Raw genomic sequence first — 12,225 nt, 5'->3', positions numbered from 1 at the left:
TCTATATAGATGATTTGAATGAAATGAAATGTATATCAGTATTGTAAATATGACAGAACAACAAAGAACTAAACTTTGTGAATATGATGACAGCTTCTAGGTGACAGACTCACTTTTAGTTAGCTGGACAAACTATCAAAATGTGAGAACCTGCCCCATTCAACCTTGTCATCAATCTCTGCAACCTAAAACGTCACAAAAATAAGAGAAAAGAGCCCTCATCTGTATCATCTCCAAAAAGTATGAGCCCCTTGGTACATGGCCACATTCACACACAATAACCTGGACAGCCTATCCACGCATGATAACCCAGCCTTTCTCCTGCCCGCTTCTTATTTGTCTCCGTTTTGCTCCTATCAAATGATTCGAGCCTCTCCGTGTTCGATTGTAGTTTATGGTACATTTCCAGTGTGTAATAATTGCGAAACATTTTAAAAATGATTTCTATAGAAAACGTCGCCCACAAACTTTCCCCCCTCCTTTTTGTTCAGTCGCAGGATGATTCCTTGAATGTCAGAACGAGTCAGAACGAGTCAGAACGTGTTGATCTGCTTACTGCTGCCTCTACCGTAGCGGTCTCAACAGAGCCACATCCTCAACACAACGCCTGTGTCTTCTTACAGAGACCATTGTGGTGTAAATCTCTAACAGTAATTACATATATATTCATGAACAAAGCCCAATGTTCAGGCTAATGTTCTGTCAAGAGAGAGGCTACTGCAGAACTAGGTGTGACAATATTATTATGGGAAAAATTATTCTCTTGGAAGGAGCGCCACTAAATTCGGAAACACTGCAAAGCACTGCAAAAACAAGTCTTATTCCATTGCCAATCTTGAAATGAGTGAGTCTAACTTGAGATTGTATTAGTTTTACTTTTATTTTTGCAGGCGAGTTTACACACTCATACATTTACAGTAGTGTGCAGTGATGATTATACACTTAACACAATGAAGATAAATAATAAAACCAAGTACTATTCAAGCATTTATTTCAGGTAATATTGGTTAATGTAGATGAAAATAAGTAAACGGATAATAATATATTGTGAAAACAAAAGTAATAATCTCTTTTTTTTCCTTTTTTTTGGGGGGGGGGGGGGGGGTCAGTATCTATCTATCTTTGCTTTGATTACAGAATTGAATCGTTCACGTATTTTTTTATTTCTTGACTCGTTAAACCATTCCATATGGTTTGAAATTCATTCCAAAGAGCTTCTTTCGATGTTACAACAGAATTATTTATCTTGGTATCCAGCAGCAGATTTGCTCAATCGGATTAAGGTCTGGACTTTGAGCGGGCCAAGTCATAACTTTTGTCACCAAATGATTATTTTTCATCAAGTGACCAACCGGCATCATGTAAGGCAACAATGCGGCTACGAACAATGTCAGGAGCTCCTTCCGTCGTGACATCGTGTTTAATACTGTTGCACTGCGCAAAGTTCGTGATACCTTAAATACTGGAACAACTGACCTTTAGAAGTAATTTTGCAGGATAATGTTGCTTCAAACCAGTTTAAACGAATTGTTTAGCATCAACAAACATGGAATGAGCCTTCGAACATGCATTCATGCTATGCAAAAGTCAAAACGTTTTCAGCGTTTCTGTTTAATAGCCATACTAAAAGTATATGTAATGATTTTTTTGTTCTCATTGCCTACTATTGTTCAATAAATTTTCATCAAAATCTTTTAAAGAAGTAATAGATTAGGACCCCTTTTAGACAAACGCGGTGGTGTATAATCATCACTGCAGACTACTGTACATACAGTCGAGTAGAAAGGACGTATAATTCATGAGAACTGCAGCATACCTGGTTGGGGTCAAATCTGAAATCCGAAAGCCGTACAATCTCCGGTAGCAGTGTCGAAGCAGAGACCGGTCTTTATGCGAAAGTGTGGAGTAAGCCACTAGTCCCAGGAGCTATAAGGCTGACAAAGATTTCTTGAACAAGAAAGTATTTTTACCAAAAGCATGACGTATAAATGACCGACCTACGGACCAGCCATTTGCCACGTCTGAAAATGATGTTGCTTCAAACCACTGCATGAATGAGCAAGAGCATCCCATTTGCTCAAGCATGTTCTCACTCCTCTTCAAAGTGTTACAAGCCCAGTCGAGCACAGCTGTCCGAAAGCACGTTGAAGAACACTGAATGAAAATCACAGACGACTGATATTTCACCTTCACTTTATTTTTTTTTAATGATGTGGAAAGTACAACAAAAAAAAAGTTGAGAGCAGAAAAAGATGAGTGACACGAGCTGAGGACTCTACGACCGCATCGTACCCTGCCCCCCACCCCACCCCACCCCACCCCGACACGACCGCGTTTCGGCCGCATGTTCCTGCGCTTCGGCCAACCGTCAACTTCCAACTCCGACCAGTTCCTCCGCTGCGAGGGGTCAAAACAGGCTTCCCTGTCCGCCTGTGTGTCTGCACGCCTGTGTGTGTGTGTCAGCCTGTGCCGGCGATAGCCCAACGTGTTCTCTCATCAGTTCAAGACCCAGGACCAGCCAGTCTGATAGAAACCACAGCCGCCCCACCCCCCCCACCCCCACCCACGTCTGAAAGAAGCGTCAGCGCTGTACGGCCAACGAAGCAGCCAATACCAATAATCCACTGCCTGTTGCAGTACTCATGTAGGTCATAGTGTAGTGTTGCTGGAAACTAGGTTATTCGGCGACCCCCGCCTCCTGCTACCGCAAGACTGGGGAGGCAAGACGAGCACAAGGACGACGCCTTCTTTGCTCTATGAACCGTCATAAAATTCTCATTTAAATCCAAACTGTCACCTGACCGGTCAGGCCGCTCGGTGTCTGGGGACGTCCCAAACCCACGATTTTGCGCTTCTCTCTCTCGGGCTCAAGTCGGACGGGGTGGCGGGCGAACGAGACGCGCCTCGTTTCTCATCCGGAAAAAGGAAAAACAAACTCCTGACAAACTCAGAGCACAAAACTCAGGCTTCTCTGGCTTCATCTCAATCCCGCCTCTGTTCCCTCACCTTTAGCCCCTACACACACACACACACACACACACACACACACACACACACACACAGCAAAAGCGCTTACAAACACTCACAAGTGAGCACACACACACACAGACACACACACACAAGGTTTACAAGCACATTCAGACATGCGTGCACACAGACAAAAACCAAAACATTTATACGATGACATACAGTCCCCATACCTTTACCCATTCTACTCCACAAATGTACAGGCTCACACACGCACACAAAAAACGTTTATACACACACACGCGCACACACACGCGCACACACACGCGCGCGCGCGCGCTTCACCCCTCGTCTACACGCCTGTACACACACACGCAGTCCCGCCTCCTCCTTCCTGAGAACAAGCGCACGCCTTGAACACAATTTGGCATGACTTTTTTTTCTTCCAGGCAGCCACCTCGCCTCCACCCTTCTACGAACATCCCCCACCCCACGGCCTCGCCTCTCCCCTTGTCTGTTCTCTCCTCTCAGGCAAAAAAAGAAAGATAAACTCTTATCTTCCTGTGAATGAAAACAAAACAAAAACAAAACTAAAAAACTCAAGTTTTCAAATTCAAGGCACAATGTCTCTCTTAGTACACTCATCCCTGTCACTTTCCTTTTGTGTTGCCACCCTTTCACCAAGTAGTTAAGACACCTGTCAGTTATTCACGTAGCCCCTCCAACACCTGCCTTCCTGTCGCTGGAACTCTGTTCTCTGGGAGTGCGAATACACGTCCGAACCAGTGAGAACCAAAAAATAACATTAAAAGAAAAAAAAAAAAGAAAAAAAGAAAAGAAAAATAAATTTAAACAAACACAAAATAGAAGAAAAGTCACGTCCTGTTTCTGTGTTCAGTATTTCTTAAAAATCATGTCATTTCCACCAGCTCCTCGTTGGCAAGCTAGTTTTAAATAAGCACTAAGTACTGATAGATAGGATAACATACACAGTTACGTGTGTTTAAGGAGATGCTTTGTCGTTTTTTTTTTCGTTTTTTTTTTTCTCTCTTGTATGAATTGACTTTTTTTGTCGATATTTCCCTCATCTGTTTAAGGTTTAAGTAAATGCAAGCAGGGACAGCATTGCCATGAAGTCTTGCTCTGGACGTGAGGTTTTGGGACACCACTGTGCCTTTAGGAGACTCCGTTGACCAGGGCCAGGGTCTCGCTGGGCGTGGCCACACCGTTGCTAGGGGAACGTTTGTCTGGCGTGCGCTCCTCCTTCGTGGTACTCCCGTTCTCCTGCACAGTCGACAGGAAAAGAGGGGTGAGCATGGTTTTTACTGCGATCAACAACGCAAGACAATATAACTGTGTGTCTGTGTGTGCAAGTGTATGTGCGTGCATGTGTATATACACTCACCAAGCACTTCTGGGTATTTATGAGACATATTTTTTAGACTTCTACTGCTGTAGCCTATCCACTTAAGAGTTATGATACATTGTGTGTTCAGAGATGCTCTTCTACATACCACTGTGTGGTTATTTGCATTACTGTCACCTTCCTGTCAGCTTTGACCAGTCTGGCCATTCTCCAACAATGCGTTTCTGTCTGCAGAACTTTTTGTAGTTTTTTTCCACCATTCACACCAACAAAAAAAAAAAACATTTTTCCCCATTCTTACGGCTGAGGTGAACATTAACAGAAGCTCCTGACCTGCATCTACATGATTGTATTCATTGCACTGCTGCCACACAATCGGCTGATTAGATAACTGCATGAATAAGTAGGTGTAATAAAGTAAAAAATGTTCCTAATAAAGTGCTCTGTGAGAGCGCGTGTGTGTGCCTGTGTGAGCGTGTGCGCATGTGTGAGCGTGTGTGTGTGTGTGTGTGTGTGTGTGTGTGTGTGTGTGTGTGCTGGTTTGCCTCGGTGTGACCGCGTACCTTCGGCATGGGGGCAGGCTGTGCGTCCTGTGGGAGGTTCTGTCGGCTCTGGGACTCCGCGCGGGAGATGTAATCTGCCACAGTCACTGGAGAGAGAGAGAGAGAGAGAGAGAGAGGGAGAGGGAGAGAGAGAGGGAGAGAGAGAGGGAGAGAGGGAGGGAGAGAGAGGGAGAGAGAGAGAGAGAGGGAGAGAGACCACAGAGCCCCTTTAGCATGACCAGACCACAGCGCCCCTTTAGCGAATAGTTTAAACGATTATTTTGGAAGAGATCATGTGAACCAGAGCCAATGACAGATTGGAAGCCTCTGTATGTCAAGGGAAGAGACTGCCTTAATACTAAAAATGTATGTTAAAATGTAACATGTATACCAAAGAATAACAATGTATTAGCAACAATAGTTTGCGCTGGGGATTATTGTACTAATGAATGATCAAATGTATCAGCAAACATTAACAAGAGTTAAGTGCTTATAGAGAATAGAAACACCATGCCCATGCAAAGACACTTATTTTTAGTTGCTTCTGCATGTTGCAGAAAAATGCAAAGCACAAGCAGAGGACTGATATTTGCATGTACTGAGAGAAAAAACTTGAATGTTCCAACCAATACACTGGAAGTATATGGAAATGTAAAGGTAGTTAACCCTTTTCAGTGTATGAAAAAAATAAAAAAATAAAAAGCCCATTTGAAAATAGGCCAGGCCCATTGGAAAGCGAGCAGTAGGGCAGTAGGGCAGGCCCATTGGAAAGCGAGCAGTAGGCCAGGCCCATTGGAAAGCGAGCAGTAGGCCAGGCCCATTGGAGGCCGAGCAGTAGGGCAGGCCCATTGGAGGCCGAGCAGTAGGCCAGGCCCATTGGAAAGCGAGCAGTAGGCCAGGCCCATTGGAAAGCGAGCAGTAGGCCAGGCCCATTGGAGGCCGAGCAGTAGGGCAGGCCCATTGGAGGCCGAGCAGTAGGGCAGGCCCATTGGAAAGCGAGCAGTAGGGCAGGCCCATTGGAAAGCGAGCAGTAGGGCAGGCCCATTGGAAAGCGAGCAGTAGGGCAGGCCCATTGGAGGCCGAGCAGTAGGGCAGGCCCATTGGAAAGCGAGCAGTAGGGCAGGCCCATTTGAGGCCAAGCAGTAGGGCAGGCCCATTGGAGACCGAGCAGTAAGGCAGTAGGGCAGGCCCATTGGGATTGAGCTGGAGGCTCACGCCCCTGCGTCTCACCTGGCTGTCTCTCGCGGCTTGGGGATCCGCCTTCTGGACGGTTCCCACGGTTACGGCGGCGTCGGCTTCGGTTGCGGCGTTGGGGCCTGCCATCTTCATCTGAAATGAAGGGGGGGGGGTCTTTTAACAGCCAACCCAGCGCGGCTCAGCTCTCTTACCCAGCCCGCCCGCCCGCCCAACCCAGCCCGGCTCTCTTACCCAGCGCGGCTCAGCTCTCTTACCCAGCCCGCCCGCCCAACCCAGCCCGGCTCTCTTACCCAGCCCGCCCGTCCAACCCAGCCGGCCTCTTACCCAGCCCGCCCGGTTCGGCTCTCTTACCCAGCCCGCCCAGCCCGCCCCCGGCTCAGCTTTCTTACCCAGTCCGTTCTCGCTGGTGGCCTGGCCGTCTGACTCGTTGGCGGCTGCGTCCATCAGGCTGGGCTCCTGGTCGTTACGGCGACGGCGGGAGCGTCTCCGGCGGTCCCCGGTGGGGCCCGTACTCTCGCTGGCGTCGGTGTCGCCCGCCTGCTCGCCCTCGCCCTCCAGCAGGGAGAACGGGTTACTGTCCGGGTCCCGCAGCACTGGGGAGAGGGGCCGGGCCATTACTGCACTGCCAGTGATGTCACACCATCATGACGTCACGGTGATGTCACACACCGTGCTGCCACAACGACTCGATTTAATTCAATTTATTTTGTATAAATATAATCTGTTTTTTCAGATTTTTCCCTTTTTCTCCCAATTTAGTAGCCAATTGTACCCCGTCTGATTCAGTTAGAGTTAGCGTTAGATACACCGCCCACACTCCAGCCAGAAGGAGAGTGACGATCTACTAACCCTGCCAAGTCCCTCCCTTTGGAGCAGCGAGCCAATTATGCTGCTCCATGTGAGCCGGCCAAACCTGGCTTTTGGCAGGACCGGGAATCGAACCCCGGTCCCCGGTGTGCAACTGCAGTGAACTGCAACCGCAAGTCCGCTTGCGCCACCGCGGCCCCCAACATAATTATATTAATAATACTGTAGCCCGATAAAGCGTGAGACTTCAGGGGCAGAACATCGGTCATAACATGAGTGATATATACTCTACATCCCATCTCCATCATTACGAGAAGGAAGAGTCAGTTATTACACCTGCAGCACCTGAAATGGCTCCAGTCACACAAAGCTAAGAGGAGTAAAATGAAACCTGAAATGACTTTCCCAAAAATTCTGCCGCGCCTCACCTGAGCTGATGGTGTTGTTGGCCTGCCTGCCGCTGGGTCCCCCTCGTCCGCGCCCCGTGTTGCCGGCGTTACCGCGGCCCCGCCCGCCACGGCGCGACCCCCTCTCGTCCCCCCCGACGCCCCGGGGGCGCGCCTCCCGGTCCCCAACCTCCTCCGACTCAGACGCGTTGGACAGCTCAGAGTTTGTACCTGTCACCAAACACGCCATGAACATTACTCCGTTTACTTGCCGTCAATCAGCGTTCATTACCTACAATACACATTTAGCTAACGCTCGGGCAAAATAAGGAAGGCTACCACGAGACACTTTAAATGTACAGGAAAGGAGCAATGCAAACACAGGTACGGGATTTCATGTTTTTGGGGATTAGCACGGGACCGGCACCTTAGCCACAGGGATCCTTTCTACCCTTCATCCCAGTTCCTGAAACAAACCGCCGAGTTGTTTTTTTTTTTTGGCTAGACGAAACCCAATGAAACTAATACAGCAGGCTACCCATCATGCATTAGGACGACAGGGGCCCCAAAAAACATTAGTAGGGATTTTCAGGGACTCAATGCCAGATCTTTTCATGGGACCCCATTCCCTGGTGGTGCTGCTTTGAGTAAGGGGAGGGGGAAAGGGTGTAATGTACAGTTATTGTTGGCATTTATATTGTTATGTATAGATATTTTTGTTGTACTCGGGGTATTCTAGCTGCCAACCATGGTATGCTAGTTCGTAAGTTGATGTATTCTTCAAGGGTTCCGATTGTGTCTGTATGGTCACGCTAGGACTCGGAACCGCACTGTCCTCTCAGGTCCTCTTCACACTTGTTCCTGTGTTTGATCTGCACCTCATTGTACGTCACTCTGGATAAATGCCTTGTGATGTGATATAATATGTAGTATGTAATGACGTCCGCCGCCCGGCTCCTCACCGTATCCAGAGTACTGGCTGTTGGAGGGCCGCCGGCCCCGGCCCCGGCCCCCGTAGGTCCGCGAGCCGTGGATGGAGTTGCTGCTCTCGTCCGTCTGGTAGCCCCGCTCCCTCTCGTTGCCTCCCGGGCCCCCGGAGCGGTTGGGGGGCGCGCGGTAGCCCACGCCCATCTGCCGGAGCTGCTCGTCGATCTGGAGACGCTCCAGCCGCAGCTGCTCCACTTCCTGCGGGGGCGCACGCACGGGCCACGTTTCACTTCCGCGGCAACACCGCGCGCGTCACCACATCACACCCACCGCGCCGCCTCAGGAGCCACACGCGTTGCGCTCTCTCAGCTTTCTTCAATCTGTCGTGTGAAAATCTCTTTGATCTGGATACCGTTATTAGATCGACCGATTCCGCACTGATTACTTGTTGCATACGGTGTTACGACCCGCCACTGAAGATGGAAAGTATGCGTCGTATTTTACTTCATATTCATGTTAAATTACACATGGCCCCTGGTGAAATAAAGGGAATGAATACAAATACAACTAAGTCAGTGCTATGCACTTGATAAAGTGGTCAAAAATTAAGCACTGTATCAAAGAGGGATGTAGGGTTGTAGTATAGGGGTGGCAGTATAGCATAATGAAGAGGGAAACTGGGATTGCAAATTTAAGGCTGTAGGTTTCAGGTGAGGCACTGCTTCGATATCCCTTAAGCAGGACCCCTTAATCTGAGCTACTTCAGTAAACATCTAGCAGTATAAATGGTCTGTATGTAAAAAAAAAAATAATAATAAAACCCTCAATGTAAACTGCGTAAATCCCTGTGGATTAGTGAGGCTGCCAAAAGCCTAAAATAAACAATGCAAATGCCACAGGGTGATCGTTTGAGAGGGAAGTGCGCAGCTCTCTGGCGCTCCACCAGAGGGCGCCAGAGAGCTGAGCTGAACAGAGGCGGCAGTTCTTTAAGTGGAACTTTCAGTTTTTTTGTGGGGTCGGGGGGGTGTCAGTCCCAAACACGACAGCTGCTTCCCGGGACAACAGCTGAGCCCTGAGGGAGGGGGCCGGGGAGCAGGACGGGGGTTATTTCGGGAGGCTGATTCGGAGAGCCTCTGTAATCCACACCCCGCCGCCATTCATGCCCCCCTCCTCGAGGTGCAGGGGGGTTATTTTTAAAAAGCGCACGGAGTAAGGGCAAAATGAGTCTCTCTCAGCAGCTTTCTCCAGAGGTAGAGGGGACAGGTGACCGGTCCCATCTGATACCCCCCCGACCATGCCCACCACAGCCCTGTAAACCCCCCTAACCCCCAAAGCTTCTTGTCTCCCCAATACTACACCCCCCAGCACCCAAAAGAGCTCTCCCTACTGCACATCTCCAACAGGCTCAAGCACAAGCAATTCCGCCAGGCCTCTGTGGCTGTACTGACCTACTACCGTTTCTGATGCCAGTCTTTAAACCATGGAAAATACCCACTGTGGGTATTGTAGGTACGAGAGGTTTGGGGCACTTCCGCACCGCAGGGGAGGGGGTCTCTGGTCATCTTGCGGAGAGAAATCTCTCTGGGAACTTCACTAGTCAGGCGTCCCGTATATTAGAGGTCGTAAATTAGAAGTGGGACTTCTCGAGGGTGGGGAAGCTAAAGTGCTGATATTTACAGCTTTCATTTTTGGATTGAATTATTTTTCTGTACATGGTAAAAGTGGGCAGCATGTTATTACATCGATATTTACTTGTGGATAAGCGTTGGCTACTCTTCTGTTTGAATTCAGGGTACACAAGGTGGTTGGTCTGTGCGCTGGCTTTGAACACAGTGTGATGTACTGAGAATGGAGGCCTTGGACTCTGAAGTAGACCTACACTTTAAAACGCTTTCAAATCTGCCTTTTACCTAGCTACATTCTTTCATTTACTAAGAAAGGACGCACTATAGCAGAGTGGCTCTCAAACTTGGTTTGTGGTTTTCCTTTCAACCACAAGTGCCTTACCAGAATTCTTACAAGCTCCTCATTTTCAATGTTCATTAGAGGATTTTTGGGTTTTGAGGGATGATTTACCCTCTGCTACGATGGCGTAACTGAACGCAGAAACACATTTCAATGACAGTGTAATGACAGTCTTACACGGACAAAAATCTTTCCGCACTTTCAAAATTACAGCCAATCTCTTGCTCAATTAAGGTTGTTCAACATGTGTTTAAGTTGTTATTTTTCCCCCCACAATGCAGGTTTTACTTGCATGTTATGTCTTTCTCAGCCGCAGCAATCAGTAAGGGAAGACGTCTCCCCCTGCTGGTGGCGTGAGGGAGTGCGCGCAGGTGTGACCGGGAGACTCACCTGGAGGTACGACACGTGGTATTCCAACAGAGCCAGGGCGTTGCTGATGTTCTCCTTCGTTCCCACAAAGACGAACGGCACCATACCCTGCGGGAACAAACCGCCAGTAAGACCGGGATAAACCCCACACAGGCCATTATGTGGCGAGCCAAACACACTCGCAGCTCCCAGCACGCTTCGCCAATTCTATATTCAATGACAAGTTGACAGAAAACATCTGACCAATCAAAGTTGACATGGTTGGAACACACTTCTGCCTTCCCCCAGTTTTGCACAGCCTGTCACAGTTCTATTGCTCCACTGAAGGAGGGAGAAACATCAAATCTGGCCCTCAAATCCAAAACCAGCCCTGGGTTTCCTTTCCCCTGGGTAATTAGTGATACGGATTGCCATCTTCACACCTGACTCCCAGGTAAAGGGAGGGTGAACACACCTGACCCCCAGGTAAAGGGAGGGTGAACACACCTGACCCCCAGGTAAAGGGAACCACCCACACCCCCCCCGCTCCCACACACCCCCCCCCGCTCCCACACAGCTCCTGTACCTCCTCTCTGGGCAGCTTCTTGTCGTTGTCCCCCTCGATCCGGACCCGCACCACGCCGGACTTGTCCACGATCTCCTGGATGACTTTGCCGTTCTTTCCGATCACCTTCCCTGGGAAGAAAGGAGCAGAGAGAGTGAGCAACGGGATCCCACCCCACCCCAGCACGGACATAGCCAATGGCATCGCCCGCCCGCTTTGCATGCGGATAATGGTGAATGAGGTTGGCATTTATTAAGCGCCTTTATCCAAAGCGCTGTACAATTGATGCTACACACCACACACCACACACCACACACCACACACCACACACCACACACCACACACCACACCACACACACACACACACACACACACACACACACACACACACACACACAGGCTGCCATGCAAGGCACCAGGCTAACATAAGCAGGGGCTGACGAGTGGGACGCAAGTAATATAAAATATCGCAATTTTCGGTTGTAAGAAAAGCATACTCAAAATGGATGGTCTTGCATTTTAATGTTGCGTACCTGCGTGCCATTTAGGTCACCCCCTGAATGTCAGCCACTCAAACACATACATACGCGAACAACAGTGGATTCAGCCCTCCCTGACGCAGGCACGCACTCACCCACGAGGTTGCGGGGCACCTGGAAGTAGTCCTCTTTGAACTCCAGATACACTCTGGCCTGTTTCACCGCCTCTGGAGTCTGCAGAAAGAGCAGCCGTAACGACCACACAGGACCCACGTTACAGTACGGCACCATCGCCCAGCCAGCGCGCTTATACACAGAGACTTGAGAAAACGCTGTTATTCCCCATCAGTGTATGTCTCAGAAATATAAAAGGGAGCCGACACCGAGAATGCGTAGAAGGCCAATTTAAAATCAATAAGTGTAAAAGGTTAGCCAAGCAAACCAGCAATTATTCTTGTAAACGAAAGTAAATGCCTCTACCCAGCTAACCTCTCTTTACACAAACCTTTAATAGTGTTCTGTCAAAAGGAGAGAACAAGAAAGACAGAGGGTAGCTAAACAAGGCCAGGGGACAAGGCCGAGGAGAGGGGGAGAGAGAGCGAGAGAGGAGAGAGGGGAGAGAGAGAGACAGAGAGAGGAGAGAGGGGAGAGAGAGAAAGAGAAAGGGAGAGAGAGA

At 49.0% G+C, this 12,225-nt stretch overlaps 1 protein-coding gene across 2 annotated transcripts in view; it reads right to left on the bottom strand.

The window, feature by feature from the left end:
* Nucleotides 1-2,882: 2,882 nt before the first annotated feature.
* Nucleotides 2,883-12,225, bottom strand: part of fxr2 (FMR1 autosomal homolog 2) — a 21,688-nt gene continuing 12,345 nt past the window's right edge. For both annotated transcript variants that reach the window (XM_061234220.1, XM_061234221.1), the window contains exons 9-17: nt 11,705-11,783; nt 11,092-11,201; nt 10,548-10,634; nt 8,228-8,450; nt 7,308-7,496; nt 6,462-6,665; nt 6,106-6,204; nt 4,897-4,982; nt 2,883-4,251 (exon numbers count right to left, since the gene is read on the bottom strand). In XM_061234220.1, the coding sequence (XP_061090204.1) occupies nt 4,144-4,251; nt 4,897-4,982; nt 6,106-6,204; nt 6,462-6,665; nt 7,308-7,496; nt 8,228-8,450; nt 10,548-10,634; nt 11,092-11,201; nt 11,705-11,783 (1,185 nt within the window). In that variant the 3' untranslated portion in view covers nt 2,883-4,143. The remainder of the gene's footprint in view (nt 4,252-4,896; nt 4,983-6,105; nt 6,205-6,461; nt 6,666-7,307; nt 7,497-8,227; nt 8,451-10,547; nt 10,635-11,091; nt 11,202-11,704; nt 11,784-12,225) is intronic.

The sequence above is a fragment of the Conger conger genome, chromosome 3 (assembly GCF_963514075.1).
Source record: "Conger conger chromosome 3, fConCon1.1, whole genome shotgun sequence".
Taxonomy (NCBI): Eukaryota; Metazoa; Chordata; class Actinopteri; order Anguilliformes; family Congridae; genus Conger; species Conger conger.
This window is presented reverse-complemented; position numbering and strand designations above follow the sequence as displayed.